Raw genomic sequence first — 21756 nt, 5'->3', positions numbered from 1 at the left:
AGAGATGGTGGATGAACCATCCCTGGAGACATCCCAGGCCAGGCTGGACGGGGCTCTGAGCAACCTGAGCTGGTGCAGATGTCCCTGCTCATGGCAGGGGGGGCACTGGGGAGCTGGGGAGGCCCTTCAACACAAACTGTTCGGTGATTCTATGGAACTGTGGGACTGGGATGACCTGTATATCTCTTGCTTGTCACCCAGGGTCCTCTGCACTGGAGCACCTTGGGGTGGCCCTGGCCATCACTGCTTTCACCAGCTCCTCTCTTCTTCTCCCCATCCCCGTGTCCTGCAGGACCACATCCCGGTGCCCTACCAGCCAGACTCCAGCAGCAACCCCTCCTCCACCACCTCCTCCACCCCGTCCTCGCCGGCCCCGCCGCTGCCGCCCAGCGCGACGCCCCCGTCCCCCCTGCACCCGTCCCCGCAGTGCCCGCGCCAGCAGAAGCAGTTCAACTTGCCAGGTACCGTCGGCTCCCCACCCACCTCCGCGTCTGCCCGATGAGAGGGGCACATGCCCTGGGGTGTCCTCAGGGTGAGATCTGCTCCTTCTGCTTGCCTTCCTGGATTTACACTGGGATGGGGAAAAGCTGGAAGCAGAAATGAGCAGCAAGGATGAGTTTCGGATGATTCAGGTTGGGAGGGAGCTTGGGTGTCTCTAGTCCTGCTTGAAGTAGGGTTAGAACTCAAGGCTTGATCCAGTTTGGTCTTGAAAACCTCTGCGGGTGAAGCCAGCACAAGCCCTGTGGGCAACCTGCTGCACTTGAGGCTACAAAAACCTTTCCAGGCATGACTTCTCCGTGGTGTGTTCCAACAGTGTTGCCTCAATAGCCAATGAGAAACAAGTTCTTCCCCTTCTACAAGGGTAACTTGAGTTGACTTCACTGTCTTTGGGGTAATGGGCCTCCAACAAGCTTTTTGGAAGCACTTGTGGGGTGGCAGTGGGGAGTAGGTGATGCTGGGGGTATCTGATGTAGCTTGTCCCACTAAGTCTTGTCTGGGTCCCTGGGCCCCACCTGCTCCAGGAGCTCTGTCTCTTCAGCAATGGTGGAAGAGACAATTTGGTCACAGTGGCTGCAGAAGGTACATTAAATGGCCAGAAAAGCTCATCCTGGCCTGAGGACATGCCGATGCCTTTGGTTTGTCCATGGGGCCGTGCTGCTGCTCCAGGGAAGGTCCCTTCCTGGAGATGAACATCTCAGCATTATTCCTGGCAGCATGGAGGGGCTCAATTGTTTGGTCTGTGGCCTTTGAGTCTCTTTGATGGGGCAGTGGCTGGGAGGTTGGGTCTCTCCTGCATCTCAGCACCCTCAGGGTTAATGAACTTCTCCAGGTAGGGAGGAGGGTTGGGATTGCTTCTCCAGAGGAACCAGATGGCACCTTTGTGCTCTGCTGATCCTGCCGGACCGTGGTGATCCCTCCCTGCTGTCTTGACAAGCCTTCAGCTAGAGAAGAGGAGGAGGACAAGGGATGCGAGGGGGAATTTGACTGGCAGGATGCATTGCCACAGCAACAAACATTTCCAAAAGCTGGGAAAAACCAAAACAAACCCGAACAACACGTGTCCTCATGTGCCCGGAGAGGCTGCAGCCGCTCCCCAGTCTCGCTTGCTGGAGTAGCTGCAGGTCAGCTGAGATGTTGGAGGTGTGAGAAAGACAGCGGAGGAGCTGCGAAGAAGCACTGAACACTGCATGGATTGGTGTTTCTGTGCCAGTATCACTGAATTCGTGGTGGTCCAGCCAGAGCCGAAGCATCCTGACATCTCAGCAGTGTGATATCTGGGCTCACAGCGATTAACATGCCCAAAATGCTCACTGGGCAAGCCTGGACCCTGTAAAGTGACAGAGGGTTCAGACTTCGGTGATCTCATCACGGGTCACTTCTGGAGCAGAGACCTCCTTGCAGGTCTTCTGAGATATCTCATATTGTTTAAAGCAGAAACCACAGAAGTTAACCCCTGTAGTGGGCAGCAGTATCTCCTTATGGAGACCTGGACCTACTGTCACCACAGCTCGGCCGGCAGGGAAGGAGCGGGGCAGGATCAGGCCCTGGTGGCTCTGAGTGGGTCGCTGCTCCCTGTGTTCATGAGCAGAGTCCCATGGCAAACAGGAGCTGCTCCGACACAAAGGAGGACTTAACTGTGCTTTCATCTTCCCTCGGGGGAAGTTCTCCATGGTTCATCTCATCAAGATGGTCATCTCGGGGATTAGGATTTGAGCTTGGAAATTGTAACACGGTGACCTCTTTTCTGCCAGAATTAGCTTTGAGTCTCCTTTGATCTCAGCTCAGGGGTACTCGGGTCCCACTGCGGAGCTGAGGTCGGGCTGCGGGGTCTCAAAGCTGGAGAGGAAAAGCTGAGGGATGGTCTTTGGGGTCTTGAAGCTGAAGGAGGGAGGTGCCTTCTGAGCTGGTGCCAAGTTCTGGTGGCCTCAGCAGCTCTGTCGTACTTCATGCCCATGACCTGCCTGCCCAGCATGAGTCAAATCAGCCCTTGGGCTTTGCCTGCTGGTGATGGGGATCCAGTGGATGGTGGCACCACCCAGAGCCCTTCTGCAGCGCTGGCTTTTGGTGACAGCTCCTCTCAGTGCTCTGGGAGGCAGGCAGGGAGCCCAGGAAGGACACGTCTCCAAAACATGGCAAAACCACACGGTTAGATGGACAAAAATGGATTGGACAAAAATGAGCAGCAGCTGCAAATCTATCGCTTGGTGTCTCCATGATGCTGGTCGGGGGCTGAGCATTCAAACCCTTTGAGTCTTTGCTGGCAACCAGGTGTCCAGATCCCTCCGGTGACATTGCAGGTGACATCAACACTCCGCATTGTATAGAGCCATAGGTGACGGTGGCAAAAATCAAGTTATAATCCAGCCAGATAGTTAGAGGGCTAAGGTCTTAATGATGCCCTACGTGCCATCTTGGGTGACATCCTCTGGAGAGGTGGAGGTGGGAGAGGTTGGGTCATATGGGGTACACGGACCTGGAGCAGTGTTCTTGGGTGCAGGTTGGAGTCTCCCCAGTTCTGCAGGTCAGCGTTTAACACCCTTTTCTCTTTTCCAGCTTCCCATTACTACAAGTACAAGCAACAGTTCATTTTCCCAGGTAAGTCCCTTTGACAGTCTCTCCTGTAACATGGGGGGCTGAGATATCCTTTGGTGGGGTGGGTGCATGGCTGTGCAGGGGGGATTGTGCTGGGCTGGGATTTCCCCCCCCAAACCAGCACAGTGTTGCAGGACTGGGCACTCCTGAGACGCTGCAGGGTGGGTGGCCCTCAGTTATCCCCAGCTAGAGCTGAGGGTGGAATTAAATCATAGCTGGGGATGAAGGGAGGTTTTCATAGAATCACAGATGGTTTGTGTTGAAGGGCCCTCCCCAGCTCCCCCAGTGCCCCCCCTGCCATGACAGGGACATCTGCACCAGCTCAGGTTGCTCAGAGCCCCGTCCAGCCTGGCCTGGGATGTCTCCAGGGATGGTTCAGCCACCACCTCTCTGGCCAACCTGGGCCAGGCTCTCACCACCCTCAGGGCAACAATTTCTTCCTCATGTCCATCCGGAAGCTCCTCTGAATCACTCCTCTCTCTTCTCCCCAGACGTGGTGCCTGAGACGCCGACCCGAGCTCCTCAGGTTGTTCTCCACCCCGTCAACTCCAACCCCATGTGAGTGCCTCCTCCTCCTAGAAAGCTTCACCTCCCGCCCCCCAGCAGCACATCCTCTGCACCCCACCTTCTGCCAGCACCCATGGGTGCTCCCCTGGCTCTGCAGAACCAGTCTGGGGCTTGGGGATGCCTTTTGGGGTGGCTGGTTGGGGTGAACCCCTCATGCTTCTGCTGCTCTAACCCAGCTCAGCACTTTGGCTTGTGTCTCGGGGAGGAGAAAGGTTGAGCAGGCAGGAATTGATTTATAACCCACAACGATGCACCTGCCCAGCGCTTCGCCACCAGAAAAAATAATGACTTGCAGTTGCAGAAGCCAAAGCCCAAGTGATTAATCTTTTACTGAACTATAAGCAGAGAACTGGGGTTTTTGAGATTGTTTTAATGAAGGTGGTTCTTGCAGCCCCACCTGTAATATTTTCAAGGCAAATAAGCTGAAATCAGTTTCGAAATGCAGTATCTAGTTGTTAGGACCAGCGGGTTGGGTCCGAGCTGCTCTGCCGAATCCAGCATTTGCTGTGATGCCTGTGATGCTGCGTTTCAGGGTTGCTTGTGACCCTTTTTGTAAATGCCGTTTTTGAAGGATTTTACGAGCTGGGAGTTGAACAGATAGAGTCTGGCTCCAGGTTTGCGTCCGGCTCTCCCACGCTCTCCAAACCTCATCGGCAGCTGCCGGGGGGTCCGGCAGATCTCACCTCTGGGGAAGGTGATGGGAGGGATGGGGACGGGGCCACCTTTCCTTCTGGTGGCTGGGAAATTAATGGCAAAGTCGTGAAGTCAGTGCCTTTTATTTATTTTTTTTATTCCTTCCCTGCCTAAAGCAAGGTATCAGGTGTAGGGCTGTCAGGCTCGTGTGGGAATATAGCTTTCAATATGCAAAATCTGTGATGCTCCTTTTGCTCATCCCGCTGGAAATAATCTGCGGGAGTTTATCTTGGGGTTGGCTGGGTTAAACCACAGACTCCGCTTCAAATACTGGGAAAATGGGTATTTGGATAGTGGGGAGATGGGTATTCATGCTGGGTCAAAGATCAGGCAGGAGGAGGCTGCTGCTCCTGCAAATGGCTGGTGCAGAATGATCTGCATCTACCTGGGTTTTCTGTACTGCGTAAAATATCAGGGCTGACTCCTTTTGTAAATGCAACTGGGATTTATAGCTCTTTAGTGGCATTTGAATGGGGTGGGAAGTTCGGGACCATTGTGTCCGAGTGGCTCGGGGGGTGTTATGCCTCTCCTGTGATCCTCACCGTCTCTGGGAGGGGATGCTGTTATTTATTTTATTGCTAATAATAATTTTTAATATATATATATGATGTTCAAAACCATCCGAGCTGCTCCAGCTGATCTTCCCCATGGAATTGCCCTAATTCCCAGTTAACTGTTGAGTGCACAACCTGGTTGCGTGTTCCATCCTGGAACTTCATGCATCCAATATTAATGAATGCAATAATTAATATTGCTCATCTCCACTATCCTTCCCCCTCCCGTGTGAGCACCCAGGGGTAGGGGCAGCCAGGGCATTGGTGGGAAGGGGTTGTTCTTCCCAAATTAGCAGCGAGCTTGGTATTTCTCCTCCCTGATCCCTTTAGCCCTGGTGCAGAGTGATGCTGCGGGATGCAGGACCCGGTGCCCGCACGTGCTCCCCACCTCACCGTGTTTTTACCCCATGGTAATTCAATAATTCTTTTAACAGCCTGGAAGGCAACCCATTGCTTCAAATTGAAGTGGAGCCCACCTCGGAGGTGAGATATCTGGGCTCGGTCCTCTGCTTAATGGGCCTTTAGTTTATACACATCCTGGGGCACATTTCACAGGAACCAGAGACGTTTAGCATCTGTGCAGTGAAATTGCTGATAATTAAATTAATGGCCAGGCCAGATCCTGCCCAGGCATCCGTGTCCCCACCCCGTGACGAGGGACCCTGATGGGCTTCGTGTCTGCCCTCAAGTTTATAACTCAATGAGCTTTTCTGAAGTGCGTCAAAAATGTGGCGGAGGGGAGGAGGTGAAGGGTGAGGATGAGGATGCAGCTTTCAACTGGGTTGTAAATCCTGCAGAAATTACATACAGAGGATCAGGGGAGAAGTCAGACCCATCCCACAGGGCTGGGGGCTGCAGACCGGAGGGTGTCAGGGTGGGAGCAGTTGGGGTTAGAGCACAGCTTGGCCAGGGCAGGATGAAATGCAGAGAAATGAATTAAATACCTCGGTGTGTTGCCTTTGTATATTTAAATCTGGGATAAATAAACACCACCACCACCCCCCCCCCCAACCCGCAAAACCTGGATTTCTGCCGGCTTTGCATAAAATGCAGAAGCGTTTGAAAGTTACTTGCTGGGGTTCTCTAGATCCAAGGGAGCAACAGGTGGGTTTGTGGGGTTTTATCCACATTATCTTCCTTGGCCACAGATATTTTTTACCCCTTTACCCCCAACTGCAGAATGAGGAAGGCGCTGAGGAGGCTCAGGAATCCGAGGATGACTTTGAAGAGATGAACCTCTCGCTCCTCTCCGCCCGCAACTTCCCCCGCAAGGCCAGCCAGACCAGCATCTTCCTCCAGGAGTGGGACATCCCCTTCGAGCAGCTGGAGATTGGCGAGCTCATTGGCAAGGGCCGCTTCGGGCAGGTGTTCCACGGCCGCTGGCACGGGGAGGTGGCCATCCGCCTCATCGACATCGAGAGGGACAACGAGGACCAGCTGAAGGCCTTCAAGAGGGAGGTGATGGCGTACCGGCAGACGCGGCACGAGAACGTGGTGCTCTTCATGGGAGCTTGCATGAGCCCTCCCCACCTCGCCATCATCACCAGGTAAGCCCCCGTGTCTTGTGCTCACCTGGAATCGATTTTTTGCTTTCCAAAACGCCTTCCTGAAATCAGATGTTACCAGGAGGAAAAGCTGGCCATGCCTCCCTGTCCTAGCAAAGGGATGTTTTCCATCTGCTGCGATTTATGCTGTGAAGCAGATAGAAAACCCATCTAAGTGGGTCTTGGCAGGTTCATCTCTGGTAGAAGTAGAACTTGAGATAGGAATGGTTTGTTTTACCAGGGACAGGAATGCCTTGGTTTAGAATCTATATGTTTGTGTTGAAGGGCCCTTCCCAGCTCCCCCAGTGCCCCCCCTGCCATGAGCAGGGACATCTGCAGCAGCTCAGGTTGCTCAGAGCCCCGTCCAGCCTGGCCTGGGATGTCTCCAGGGATGGGGCATCCAGGACCAGGTTTAACTACAACAGGTGTAACCTGGTGGGATCAGCAGCTTCTGTTCCGGGTTAGTTTTTCGCATGGGCCCTGGTCAGGTCCCTGGATGGGTGGTGGGGTCTGGACCCTACCACAGACATTGCATTAAACAGACAGCCCTGCCAAACCTCAGGTTCCGCGGATAACCCAGTGCTGTGGAAACACCTCTGGGATTTGGGGTCTCCCAAACCATCTCAAACACCTCCAGAGCTGCCTCGCTCTTAACGAATTGTTACGTACCTGCTGTCACCCCCGTGCCTGGTGCGGAACGCAGCACCGAGCATCCCGGCGTGCTCCTTGCAATCACAACACCTGCGCTGGCCTCGTGGCGGGCAGGCTGCAGCTGCTCTCGGGGCAGCTGTTGTCATGTGAAATGCATTTATTTCTGAGTATTCAGTTATTTCCCTCACCTCTAGACCATGCGCTCAGCCGCAGGGCTTGGGGCGGTGCTGCTTCACATCCCACCACAGGTTCCCTTCTCATGGAGAAGTTTCCCCAAGGTGAGGTGGAATTTCCAGCCTCCTCCTGGCAGTGTTTCAAAAAGCCTGCGCTGAAATGGCAACGCTTCCGACAGCCATTAATGATGAAATATTGCATCATCCCTTCCCAATGTCCCTGCAAAGTGGCACCTCCTGGTCCCAGCTGGGGTGGCTCTGTGGGTGCCAGGGTGGGGGTTTTGTTCTGCTCCCCCTATTGCTCAGCAGAAAAGGATTTCAACCCGAATTTGTGGCTCTTCCTGCCATCGCTTGCTCCCTGCCCTGGTGGGTTCATATTCCGTGTTTGGCTCAGGAGTTGCATCCTCCAGAAACGAGGTGACTCCAAACAGGGGCTGGTTCTCCCCAGCTGGGGACTGGAAAAAATATATACTTTTTATTTTGGACCAAAAAAAAAGTCATCTGGGAAAATTCAGCAGCATTTCAGATCTCCATCTGTGAGCCCGCTTCAGGCCAAAAGCTTTTAGAAAAGTGTGCAAACACAGGTATTGATTGATGCATCAGAAACGCCATCCGGGTGTTACATTGGGCGTGTTGCCGCCTCTACCCAGAGCAAAATGCAGATTCTCCGTCCCGCTCCGCCGTCCCTTTGCAGCCCCTATTTGCTCAGCTTTTCAATCCTATTCAATATCAAAACCTGGCAAATATACTCTTTTTTTTTTTTTTTAGCTACAAAGTGTTTTCTATTCTAATGCCTCTTTATATAAAACCGTAAAGGTGCCACTTTTGACAGTTTGACAAAATAAATATGTGCGCCGCAGCAGCTTGATGCATTAATATGAGGTCTGCGAAGCACGCTGCTCGCTTTGCTTTTCCTCCCAGCTGCACTTGGTCCCTTTTTTTAAGGTCAAAGTACAGCTTTATTGGCTTGCCCTAAATATAACCTGTGCTCGCGACGTCCCTGAGCGTCGCCTGCTCTTTGCCTACAACCGGCAATGAGCTTTTCTATCTAATTCTTCGAAGGCTGAATTGACATTGTGGTGGTTTTTTGGTTGCATTTGGGAACCTGTTTGTTTTTTTCTGTTGGGGTTTCTGGGGCTCATGGCTGGTGATGGCCACGAGGATGGAGAAAAACCACGGGGGATCACAGAATCACAGAATCCCAGAATGTGAGGGGTTGGAAGGGACCTGGAAAGCTCATCCAGTGCAATCCCCCCATGGAGCAGGAACACCCAGATGAGGTTACACAGGAAGGTGTCCAGGCGGGTTGGAATGTCTGCACAGAAGGAGACTCCACAACCTCCCTGGGCAGCCTGGGCCAGGCTCTGACACCCTCACCCCGAACAAGTTTCTTCTCATATTTAAGTGGAACCTCCTGTGTTCCAGTTTGCACCCATTGCCCCTTGTCCTGTCACTGGTTGTCACCAGAAGAGCCTGGCTCCATCCTCCTGACACTCCCCCTTTCCATCTTGATCCCCAGGAATGAGTCCCCCCTCAGTGTCCTCTTGTCCAGCTCCAGAGCCCCAGCTCCCTCAGCCTTTCCTCACACGGGAGATGCTCCACTCCCTTCAGCATCTTGGTGGCTGCGCTGGACTCTCTGCAGCAGTTCCCTGTCCTGCTGGAACTGAGGGGCCACAACTGGACACAAGATTCCAGGTGTGGTCTCCCCAGGGCAGAGTAGAGGGGCAGCAGAACCTCTCTGACCTACTGACCACCCCCTTCTAACCCACCCCAGGTACCATTGGCTTCCTGGCCACAAGGGCCCAGTGCTGGCTCATGGTCACCCTGCTGTCCCCAGGACCCCCAGGTCCCTTTCCCCTACACTGCTGGATGCTGGAAGGGTGCTTGGAGCTCAATCTCAGAGAATTTTTGGGAAGGCCAGGACTGCAGGAGCACAGAACCCATAGCCCTAAGGTCATTTCCAGACATAATTTATTCCCTTTTGAGGTTTTCCATGGGTCTCTGTTCTGCTGGTGCTTCCTGGGACTCTTGGGCCAAAACATCCCTTAGATTTCCCAGAGGGATGGCACAGGGATGCTCTTGTGCCTTCTGTCCTTGGTCTGCCTTTGGTTAAACAATTTTTTGGGGGTTTCTTGGGACATCTCTGGTCATCTCCTGTGGGGAAAAAGCCTTGTCATCATCATGATGACCTCCATCCCATCCACCTTTCCTTACCTGTTGGAACAGGCAGGTGTATCCTAAGAGATACGACATCCCTGGACCTGCTGCTCGGTGTTGTAGGGAATGAATACTGGAAGAGGACAATGTGGGCTGGGGATGGTCAAGGATAATGGGAATGGTCCAGGAGGTGGCAGAGGGAGAGGAGGGAGGATGGTGATGCTGCGCAGGGGAGAGCATCGCTCTTCAAATGGGATTTCTCTGAAGGGACTCACATTCTCCCTCTGGGTTTATGGGAATAACTTGAAATCAGGCTTTGCTTGGAGCAGGAGAAAATCAGTCCCAGGTGTCTGATGGGGCTAATTATGGATACAAACCCAGAATGTCCAAATTTCCTTGCCCATACATCCCCGGGGCTGAACTGGCTTTGTGCACAAGTTGCCCCTTCTGGGTGCCCAGAAGTTGTCGCTCAAGGACTTTTTTCCATCAAGAAAGCTGTAGCGGTTAAAGAAATCTCCGCTTTCCTGCCAGCACACTGGAAACAGCTGCGGGTCCCTGGAAGGGGCTTTACCGCGCCGTGCCGCCCGGTGCTGCCGGAGGGGAGTTATTTATAGATGGGTTTATTTTTGCTTTTTCACGTCCCTACGTTTTCCTTCCTGCTTGCTTGTGTTATTCAAGGATAGTCTCATTAGCAGAAAGAAATCTCCCCCTCCAAATCATGGTCCACAGGGAAAAGCTGGGGGGCCTGCGAGCGCCTGGCGAGGGGAAACTGAGGCAGCGACTTGCTGATGGCTCTGATGTGTTAACCATTGATCTGGCCAGATGATTGGGATCAGTACTGTTTAATGTCTTCATCAATGATGTAAACCATGGTATTGAGTGCACGTTTGTGGATGATACTGAGCAGACATGAGGAAGAGATTGTTGGCCCTGAGGGTGGTGAGAGCCTGGCCCAGGTTGGCCAGAGAGGTGGTGGCTGAACCATCCCTGGAGACATCCCAGGCCAGGCTGGACGGGGCTCTGAGCAACCTGAGCTGGTGCAGATGTCCCTGTCATGGCAGGGGGGGCACTGGGGGAGCTGGGAAGGTCCCTTCAACCCAAACCATCTGTGATTCCTGAGTTGTCTCTTAATGCTGCCATCTGGGTTGGAAACAAAGAAATTCAGCATCTTTTGGCCATGGGAGGTGGTGACTCCAAAGAGCGCTTCCATCAGAGCTGCTAATAGATTTTCTCTTGGGTAATGAGCGGTGGGGACAGTTAACATTCATCTTAATTAGTCTTGAGCAAGAGCGAATGTGAGCCTTGAGCGCTGCATAATGAATAGTACAAAACGGCATCAAAGTCCTCAGCCTGGTGGAAATGAAAGGACTGAAAAAATGCCATGTTTGCTGTATAAAGGCAAATGACAAGTTGTTTTTGCTGGTGTTGAATGAGACAAAGCCAGGCTTGGGTAAGCTCACGTTAGCTCTTTCAGGGTTCCTGGTCCCGGCCCCCATTGGCAGCAGGATGGGGAGGGGAGGTAAAGCCTCAACCACCCGGGAGGTCCTTCAAAGGACAAAGTCTGGCAGTTTTTTAATGCTATTAAAATGGCTCGAGCCACCCACAAAGGTAATGGATTGCTGAAACTACCAGGTTTTAGGATTCGGCGGGGCAGGGGGCGGGGCGGGGAAAGGAGGGTTTTAATGCTTATTGATCCTTCCCAAGGCTCCTGAGTCTCATTGAGTCTGTACTGAAAGTGTGTGTGGGGGATCAGCACGTTTGGTGCAGCTTTCTGGGGGGCATTGATGGCTCTTTTTGGGTGGGAATGTTGTTTTTTAAGAAGGGAGTGAGGTCAGCAGATGGGAAAGGTGGGAGAGAGGAGGTTTGGGCTGGATCCTGCCCGTGCTCCGAGCTCCCGCTGACTTGCGTGGGGGACTTAGTGCAGCTTTTCTAAGAAGGTTCTTTGCTTTTTAGTGAAAGGCTCAAACGTGGTGCTTAGGATCCCATGCAAAGATCCTGGGGTTTGCACCCTGAGATGCTTCTGGCTGGTTTTGACCCCTATTTTGTCATGATGCGATGCCGGAGTGACTTCGGATTGACAGGGTGCAACCGGAGCCCGCTCGGCGGCTGCTGGCGCTCGCACCCGCGGCTGCGTGGCCGTGATTTATAGCTCCAGTGTGACGTGTCAGGAAGACCAAGGAGAATGCTGAAGAACATTGGGAATTAAGCTTGACCATGGTAGGACTGTATAAGGAGAATTAATTTGTTGAAGGTGCCTTTCAGCAGAGGAACTTGGAGCGTTTCTGTTGGAGAGGGAGCGTCTCGCGGAGGCTGGGGATACGAGTGCTGAGGATGAACAGAAACCTGAGCACTCTTCTCATGTGAGATACCAAAGAGGAAAATAGAGCTTGTTCTTTATTCCTCCATGGCAAAGCAAACTGGCTTTAGTAACAGGGAACACGTTACCCACCATGAATGAGTAGGGAAGGTGTGAGAGTGAGGGATGGGAAGATGGGAGATGCTATGGCTGTATCTTATGGGATAAATTTCTTGTGCCACATGAGCTAAATTTTAGGGTTTATTTTGATTTTATAATCTATTTCTATGCTGGCTTTTGCCAATGTCTGATGGTTGGCTCCTCTGCCGGGTGGAACAAACCCGGCTCCTTGCACGGGATCCTCTCCTATCCCAGACCCTGTTCCCTGCCCAGAGCTCTGGGCAAAGCTCGGCTTTAAACACTTGGCTCTTCCAAGCCTCTCCCTGTGCCAAACCTCCTGACATTTACAGTGTCCCGGCTCAGCTGCGAAGGATTTGGGGCTTGTGTAGCTTAATGCTTAGGGAGCTGGGGGCCGAGTGGATATTTAATGTAATCTGAAGGACAGGAGAAAGGGAAAGTGTTTAAACCATCTCACTGAAGACAAAAGAGTTTGGGGCTGTGTGGTTTTTCACCCATGGGGCAAGTCTGAAGCCCTCCCATCGTTCTCTCCAGGGAGCAACGTTGGCCATTTGGGCTTTAATGAACAAGTTGGCTTTTTCTTCTCCTTGCAACCCAATGATATCAAAATACACCCTTCCCTGCACAGAAATGTAAGCAGGAGCTCTAAATCTTGCTCAACAGGAGGGAAACTGAGGCACAGAGCTGTCACAAATCCCAGAGCTGGCCATTTAAAAGATGTATAGATGAGGCTCTTAGGGACATGGGTTAGTGCTAGAGCTGGGTTATGGCTGGACCCGATGATCCTGAGGGTCTCTTCCAACCAAAATGATTCTATGATTCTATTTCTGAGCTGCCTTTTAGGTCTGGCCCTTCTCTCCCCACTCATGGGTGTATTTTGGGAGCAAAAGCCATGAGGTCCTGCCTCCCCCAAGCCTCCCACTGTCTGAGCACCCACTTTGGGGACCCAAAGTGTCCTGTCCTGCCTCTTGGTAGTTTTCCCTCTTACCTTCTGCCGCGTTTCCCCTTTCCCAGCAGTTAAAGTAATGGACCTCGTAGATCATATAATAAATAGGTATTGACTTCATGCCACAGGCTGGATCAGAATTGATTGACCGGTGGGAATACACTCCCGCGCAATCGATAAGAGGCCATCAGGCTGGATAAATCTTGATAACAACTGACAAAAGGAAAGTCAATATGTGTATTAATATATACGTTAAGAGAGCATATATCTTCCGTTTGGAGACAGCGTTGCTTTAGGCAGCTTGCAGAACGGGACGGGTTGTGGGGGAGACCAAAATATCCCGAGCAAAGAGGACGGTGGGGATGGGGAAAGGCAGCGGCTTGATCCTCCGCGAGGGTGTTTGGTGTTGAAATAAGAGCTGGTTCGGTGCTGGCTGAGCTGCTCAAATCCCCGCCGGCGGGTGTTCGTTAGCGCCGCATTAATGTGCTGCTCCGGCGGAGGATGCTCCCAGAGAAGGTTCTCCTTTGTATTTCAAAAATGCCATGAAAATATTTCTATTTTGGCCATGATTTCTATGGGAAAGCACTTACCGCAGCGGGACTGAAGCACTTTGCTGGAGAGGAAGGGATTTAAGCGGGTGTTTAAGGGAAAGCCTGGGATTAAGTGCCCCACTGAGAGATGGTCCCACCACGTCTTTCTACTTGTCCCAGCTCTTCCCCTCGCTATTGAGTGACATCTCAGCATGATTCCTTATTTTACCTGAGCATCCGCAATGCTGGGGATCCTCTTTGGGATCAGGGACAGGTTGGGGGGGGACCCACATGCTGGCGCCCTCCTGCCTTGACAAATGGGAGGCTGCCCAGGGAAATAGATCCCTCCCATCACAACATTATTAATTTTTTATTAATAATAATAATTATTACTCTTCCAAAGTGGAACTGGGTTCTAGTGAAGCAGCTCTCTTGATCAAAAGACTTGCTGCTTCCCTCGCTTCAAAAGAAGTTTTTTCTTGTTTTTTTCCTAAGTTTCTTTTCCTTCCTGAGGTTCAAAATAGCAGGAGGATCACTGCGCAGGGAATATATTCATCTCCTTCAAAGGCAAGGAGAGGTCAAAGCGCCTTCACACATCCCCATACACCGCGCCAGCCCTCTCGGAGCCGATTCCGAGTGCACCTTTCCAAAAGGCGGCAAGTGCCGCCCGAAGCAGCGAGTGTTTTCGGATGACTTGTTTGCAACCAGGGCTTTAGATAAGCCCCTGGGGCTGCTTTGCATTCACCTGTCTCTGAGCTCCTTTCCCTGCAGCTGGAGAACAGCTCGTCTCCTCTGACACTATCTCCTTCAAATAAAAATGCATGGAGTTTGCTTTTTCTAAATAACTTGATTTTTTTTTCCGAAGCCGCGATGGAGTTGGAGGTACTTTTGGGGGAGGCTGATCCCCCTTCTCCTCCTCCTCCTCCTCCAGCCCTCGCCGTTTGCCTGCGCTGGCTGTAGTTATCTCACGTGCCAGCTGCTGGGAGGACAATTTTGTTGCTTAAGTGTAATATCCATCAAAGGACGGTGCTTCCACTGCACAGAGATAGCGAGTGAGGGGTGAGGGGAGCATCATCTCTTCGGGGTGTTTCTATTTCCCCACGGTGATTTTGCTCCATGCCAAGCAGGAGCCGGGTTGCTGTGAGCTCTGAGTTGGGGATCTGAGCTTTGCTGTGGCCAAAAACCTCCTGGCAGGTGATGAATTCCCTGCCTCCCCATGGGGTTGCTTTGGGAGACTTGTGTAAGGGTTTAATTTGGAGGTAGAGTTCAATGAGAAAAGTGTTTTCACCGGCAAGTGATGCACCCGAGGGGCTGGGCTCTAGTGGATGCTGATGGTTTCTGGTCCAGCAGCTCATGGCCCTGTGATGCTGCGAAGGTTTCGGCTGCTGCTTTCTCCCCTGGTCATGGTCCAGCGAGGGTGGATGGGGTTTCTCTGGGCCGTGGGGAGGAAGGAAACCACCTGAGCAAAGGAGAAAGCAGTTCCTGCAAAGAGAAGGGAAATGAAATGAAAGTTGTAGGTCTTGGGGCCGAAACGTTTCCATGATGAATTCTGGGGCTCTGGGTATGTGTGTCTCAGAAAAGAGCTGCTTCACTTCATGGGGAGGTTTTGGGAAGGGTAAATCCTACTTAAACCAGTCCTGAGCATCCCTCGGCAGGGCTGGGAGGACCTGCATCCCCGCTGGCACTGGGTGCTACTGGCATCCCAGCAGGGACAACTGGCCCAGGAGCCAGTTGAGCTTTTTTTATTGCCCCTCTAAGCTTTTCATTAAAAAGTATATATATATAGATGTGTGGTCCAACACATGCCAGCTTTCTCCTTAGACTGAGACCTAACGCGCTCATTGCAGCTCATGGAGATGTGACCCTGGCTGTCCCCTCTGTCCTTGGGGTGGCTTGGGGACATTGAGCTGGATGGTGCCCCACGCCGGCGTCGCAGAGCGAGTGTGCGGCAAGGGTGCGACATTTCCCATTGATTTTGAAGAAAACAAAGGCTAGGGATAAAAATTAACCCAAACCTCTCCCTTTGCTGGCCTCCTAGCCATGTTTAATTTTCCATTTTGGGGCTGTCTCGTCTCCAAAGCACAGTAGCCAGATGTTGGTAAAAGAGGAAAACGAGCCAATAGATGGAAACAGCTTCCCGGGAAAAGTTCCTGAATAACTCAGGCACGTGCAGGCGGGTGCATTGCTCGGTTCTCCGCTCCCTATGTGGTTAGTCCTGCTCAATGAAATCAAATAAGTCCCAGCTCAGTGGCTCTGCTTGCTGTGGTCGTATCTTTCTTAATATTCCCCAAAGATTGATTTTTCTCCGTGAAATAGTAAAAATCTGTAAACTGATGGGGAAAGTGGAAGCATCTAGACAGGCTCTCCTTTGCTCTGGCTTTCTTCAAGTGCAGATGTAACCTGCTAGCAGAGGTATTTTTATATTAAAGTACTTATTATTAATTCCCCTTCTCTCCTTCTGTGTCTCCCCTGGGTTTATAGTGCTGACTATCACCATGGTATCTGAGCTGGTTCCCCATAAATCAATATATGAGCAAGTAATGAGCTTCCTGGGGTCTGGCATTTATCACTATGGGGTGCTCAAATGATCCTATTTAATTTAATGGGCATTTCTGTGGATGGTTGGGCAGAGGGAAGAAAAGCACAAAACACCGGTAAGTAACGGCATTGCAACTTGTGTGTAACCATCAGCTCAGAGGTTATTCCTGCTCCTGAGCAAAAGCCAGGCTTAGGGCTTCAACCCTGTAGAACCTCTACATCAATGTAGAGGTGACGGCCATTGATGTAAAGGTGACGGCCATCGATGTAAAGGTGACGGCCATCGATGTAGAGGTGATGGCCATCGATGTAGAGGTGATGGCCATCGATGTAGAGGTGACGGCCATCAATATTGCAGGAAGGGGGAAAATAACCCCATGAAGAGGGGATGGATGAGGTTGTTTTCCCATCGAATGGCAAAAAATATCAAGAGGCTCCAGCTCTTCCTTGCTCATCCCCACCCCCCCCAAATTATTCAGTCACTTTGGCTTTGCTTCCGTTGCTGATGTCTTCAGCCCACGCTGGTGAAATGCAGAGTGTTTATAAAGCAATTTGGGATTTGGCTTGCTTGGCTGAACACTTCAAAAACTCATTTTGAATAGAGACTTGTATCTGCAGCGGGATGGGGCCGTGGGGCCAGGACTTTTGAAGGGTCCCTGGTTTGGGGGCACGACTGGGAGCTGAGTTTGCGCCGGGGGTTGAGGTGCACCCCTGGGTGCTGGGATGAACCTCTGCACATCCCCGAGCTGCCCATCCTGGCTGTCCCTGCTGCCCCTTGGCTCTGTCTGGGCTTTGGCCAACATGGCATGTGTCACCAACCTCCTTGCTCTGGGATGGAGAGGTTGAAGAGGAGAAGACAAGTATTCGGTGATGAATACATACTTCAGCGGTGAATAAGCTGAAGACGCAAACCGTCTGCCTTTGTTTCTGGTGTCAAGCGTAGGCGTCCCAGGCCGTGTGATCCGCGGCATCGCTCGCTCGCAGCCACCCGGGTACTTCAATGCCGCGGCTCAGCGTCGACCTCTTGAAGCGGGGAGGCAGAAGCTGGTGTGCGTGCCCCGGGAGCCGCGCTTTGTGTGCCCGAACGGGGAGCGATTGACGGCAGAGGAGGAACGTGAAGAAGCCAAATTGTTGAGCTCTAGCCGTGAAAAGGTTGTGCAGGTGGTGGCTGAATGGGCTCAGGTGCTGCATAAATAGGTATCAACCGGGCTTTATCTCTGCGTTGGCAGCTCCTTATCCAGCAAGAAAACTCGAACAAATACCGACGTGGCTGTCACTAGTTGAATTCATTTGGAGGAATTATTCATGGAGGGGAGGATAGAGGCACCTGGGCTGCGTTGGGGTCTGGGGAGCAGAGGTGGCACATCCCGTGCCAGTGTCCTTCACCATGTGCTGGTGCCACCACCCCGGGGCTGAGCGGTGGCCGCTGCCCCTGTGCTGGGGCTGGCGCCGGGTGCACCCGCTGCCTCCGTTAATGTGATGTTCCTCTGGAAATGAAATGAAGAGATGGGCATCTCGCCGGGAAGGGGCAGCGGGCTCCACTCCTGGGGTTATCTCTGCACTTCAGATAGGCAGAAATTGGAGGGTTTTTTTCTCTAAACAACCCTTTTTCCTGGAAAACAGCTGTTCTTAACTCCCTTTAGGGCTGAAATCAAACTCCCTTCCCTCGCTAATCTATTTGTGGCGTTTGTAAAGTCGATTCCTGACTTATGCAGACCAAAAGCAACTTTCTGGAAGGGTTTTCTCTGGGGGAAAACAGGCATTTGCTGGGGAGCTGGTGGGCCCCTTCGTGCACAGGCAGGTCATGGGAGGTGACAGAAAGGCTTTTGCATCATGGAACTTAAAGCATTACACCTCTATTTGGCAAATTAGTGCAAAAAAAACCATACTGGGAAGGTGGTCCATCATTATTTTGCACCCTTTAATTCCAGTTGCAGAAACCCAAGGGTTGTCTTTATCACTTATTTCCAAGCAGCAGTTTGAGTGCTTGGATCCTAATCTTGAGAAAAACTCATATTTCTCCATGACTGCAGCCAAACGATGGCAAGAGATAGGAATCAGCTGCTTTAGAGGGAGATGGTGTTCGTAATTGCGGGTGCCTGGGGTTTCCAGTCCAGCTGGGCTGCTCAGGGACATGCCAAGACACCCCAGCAAGGAAAGTGTTACCGAGGAGGCACTTAGAGGGTACGAAGATGCTCTGAACTCCCCGTCGTGCCTTGCTTGTGTCCAGCAAGGTAATTCCCAATGCAAGCCATGATAAAGTGCTTCGAATAATAGAATAATTTTGGTTGGAAGAGACCCTTAAGTTCACTGAGTCCAACCACAACCTAAGTCTAGCACTAAACCATGTCCTTAAGAGCCTCTTCTATGCTGTTGTCTTTCAAAACCCATGAGATATTGGATCAGTCCCATTCCTCCTTGACCTGAAAATTGTGCTCTCTCCACGGAGTTTTTAGCGTAGGAAGAGGAGAGTCTTTTGTATCCATGAGCTTCTGGAGGAGCGAGCAAGGTTTGTTCCCAATAAGCGTTATCCTCACTTTCTGGATCACATTTTAATCACTCGTAGGGACCTTATTTGTGATGGTCTTGGCCAGGGGATGTGTGATAAGAATGGAGGAACGGTGACAGCCTATGCTTTTTGGGGACTGTTGTTGCTGTCTTCAATGTCTCCACGGTGCAGCCTCCTGGGGGTTTTGCCTCAGTGCTCTGCACTGAGCCACCACGGGGTCCAAGATAAAAGAGCGGCTTTATCACGGTGTTGTATTCCTGATTTCTCTGGGCTGCTCACCTGTCCATGGGGCTGTGCTGAGCACCGCTGCCCTTCATCCCTTGCTCTGCCTCTTCTTCCTCACCCGAGCTGGAGGTCCGAACCACCCCCTCTGAGCATCATGGTACCCAGGTAAACCCAGGGTGATCCGGTGTGATGCTCCTCAGCCCTTCTAACAGCTCAGGCTGGTTGTTTCCATCCAAAAAGGGCAAAACCCATTATCTCCCCGGGGACAAATCCAGACTGGTCCATACTGGCATCCCCGGGATAAGGGGAAAGTGGTGGAGCCAAGTGAGGACGCAGGAATTCAATCCTGTAACTTCTGATTTGTTAACTAGAACAGAATCAAATTAACATCTGTGGTTGCCAAAGCATCTTTACCGATGTATGTATTGGGTGCTTTATTTTCTGGGCACAGGTATCCAGTCTCATCATTCTAAAGTTGCCTGTAATGAGCGTGGGAGGGTATAGAAAAGCAAAAAAGCCCTTTTTTTGTGGGCGGGAGTCGAGGCAGCATCCACCCACGTCCTCCATTATGATATTCAAATGTCAATATATTTTAATTGGTTTATATCCCCCCCTCCCCCTCCAGCTGCCTTTGGTAATTAAGGCTCTGTAAATAGATTTTACTGTAATTGGTACGAGAAGGAAAATTGGAGGACATTGTACAGTGCATTGGGATTTGTTGTTATTTTTTTTTCCCCTCCACATCTTTCCTCTTTTGACTCATGTTACATCTGTGAGTGTTGTATCCTCTTGAGGGAAGAAGCACAAGAAGTCTGAAGCGAGAGGACCAAGTGGTTTTGCTCATGGCTGGGACATGGGGATCCCCAGGTCACCCCTTACAGGGCTCGACACCACGGTGGTGGCACCAGCACACACTGGGGAGCAGCACCCGCTCCTCCCAGTGCCAAACTGGGGACACCGCCCAGTTTCCTCATGGAATCTTCAATCTGCCTTGAGATGTAGCCAAAGCTCTTGTGGTTATTTAAAATTCCCTGACACAACTGCTGCCTTTGTAATTTGGGGATGTTTCTCGGCGGGGTTTTATAAACCATGTTTCTGTCTTTCGCTTTTCCTGTTCTTTCAGCCTGTGCAAAGGACGGACTCTCTACTCGGTGGTGAGAGATGCCAAAATTGTCCTGGATGTCAACAAGACGAGGCAGATAGCGCAAGAAATTGTGAAGGTACAGAGTGGTGGGGGGACAGCTGGGCACCCGTGAGGGTCCAGATCCATTCGAGAACCCAGCCAAGCTGCTCCATGGAGCAGGAGTGAAGAAATCAAAGAGGCTGGGTGGGATAGCACCTCAGCTTTAAAATCCAGGTCTCTTAGACCTCCATCACCCAGTTTGAGCTGAGCTGGGGTGGCTCCAAGGCTTCCCATGGGCTCCCTGTGCAACTTGGGGCTCATCACACAGAATCCCAGAATGTCAGGGGTTGGAAGGGACCTGGAAAGCTCATCCAGTGCAATCCCCCCATGGAGCAGGAACACCCAGATGAGGTTACACAGGAAGGTGTCCAGGCGGGTTGGAATGTCTGCACAGAAGGAGACTCCACAACCTCCCTGGGCAGCCTGGGCCAGGCTCTGCCACCCTCACCCGGAACAAGTTTCTTCTCATATTTAAGTGGAACCTCCTGTGTTCCAGTTTGCACCCATTGCCCCTTGTCCTGTCACTGGTTGTCACCAGAAGAGCCTGGCTCCATCCTCCTGATGCTCCCCCTTTCCATCTTGATCCCCATGAATGAGTCCCCCCTCAGTCTCCTCTTGTCCAGCTCCAGAGCCCCAGCTCCCTCAGCCTTTCCTCACACGGGAGATGCTCCACTCCCTTCAGCATCTTGGTGGCTGCGCTGGACTCTCTCCAGCAGTTCCCTGTCCTGCTGGAACTGAGGGGCCACAACTGGACACAATATTTCAGGTGTGGTCTCCCCAGGGCAGAGTAGAGGGGCAGGAGAACCTCTCTGACCTACTGACCACCCCCTTCTAACCCACCCCAGGTACCATTGGCTTCCTGGCCACAAGGGCCCAGTGCTGGCTCATGGTCACCCTGCTGTCCCCAGGACCCCCAGGTCCCTTTCCCCTACACTGCTCTATAACAGGTCATTCCCCAACTTACACTGGAACCTGGGGCTGTTCCTGCCCAGGCCGCAGCTTCTCTTCCCCCTTCAGAGTGCTGGTATTTGAGTCTGCCTTTGCTACTGTGAGCAAGTTGCTAGTTGGATGTTCCTTCGCTTTTGGAAAAAGAATAAGAATGTGCAGTTGGTGTGAGGTTTCCATGTCTCAGTAGTGAGAGCATCCTGGCGGTTGAGGAGCTGGTGCCATGATGCTCGTGGCAGGGAGCTGTATGTGCCACGAGGCTGAGCACACGGGTGTTTTTCAGAGCTAAAAAAGCTTTTCCTTTCACTGAGATGACTCAAAGTGCATGTTCAGCACTCCAGATGTGATCATATAAATAGATGCTGGGGAGCATCCTCATGTGGCCGGGAAGTTGGGTCCTGAGCCATCAGAGCTTCCCAGTGAGTGTCCGTGACGGCTCGTTTTCCTGAGAGGTGTTGAGCCGTCTGCCAAAGGAGGGTTGTGCTGTGATTCCAGACATATTTAGCACCAAATGATACCAGAAGTATCTGGCATGTGTCCCACCATGAGAGCCGTGACATTGACCATGTGCCCTGCTCAAGGTCAACCAGCACCTCTGGCCCCCAGCAAGGCCACATCATCTGGGGCTGAGCTCATGTTTAACATCTTTCTTTGTGGAAAACAAAAGTAAAGAAAAATAGTTGGCTTTCTGGAAGATCTTAAACCCCCTTCAATATCTAAAGCTTTGTTATAGACCAGAATGCGTTCTGCAATATGAACTGAATGGTGCTGTTTCCCTGTCCATGCTTAAGCTGTCACATTAAACTGCCTATTTTGTGTTTATTTACACCCAGATTTAGCAAAGTGCATGCTGTTTTTAAAGGAAATTCATTAAATTCCCCCAAAGTCTCTGGGGTCCAGGCAGGAGCTGATGGTTGAACAGAAGCTTAACCACGTTTGTGGCTGCCCATGTCTGTACGGGTGCTGTAACACCCGTACAGCTACCAACATCCAACTAGCATCTTGGAGCAGTGA

General features: G+C 51.8%; 1 protein-coding gene across 1 annotated transcript in view; it reads left to right on the top strand.

Moving 5' to 3' along the window:
* The window catches only part of KSR2 (kinase suppressor of ras 2), a gene marked incomplete at both ends in the record, with an annotated part of 81129 nt that overhangs the window by 47134 nt on the left and 12239 nt on the right, over positions 1 to 21756 (top strand). The window contains 6 exons of the mRNA XM_082066040.1: positions 293 to 461; positions 3055 to 3096; positions 3585 to 3651; positions 5342 to 5390; positions 6087 to 6454; positions 19738 to 19834. Of these exons, the coding sequence (XP_081922166.1) occupies positions 293 to 461; positions 3055 to 3096; positions 3585 to 3651; positions 5342 to 5390; positions 6087 to 6454; positions 19738 to 19834 (792 nt within the window). The remainder of the gene's footprint in view (positions 1 to 292; positions 462 to 3054; positions 3097 to 3584; positions 3652 to 5341; positions 5391 to 6086; positions 6455 to 19737; positions 19835 to 21756) is intronic.

Source organism: Streptopelia decaocto (assembly GCF_964273445.1).
Source record: "Streptopelia decaocto genome assembly, chromosome: 15".
Lineage (NCBI taxonomy): Eukaryota > Metazoa > Chordata > Aves > Columbiformes > Columbidae > Streptopelia > Streptopelia decaocto.
Note: the sequence above shows the minus strand (reverse complement) of the source record. Positions and strands in the feature narration are given on the sequence as shown.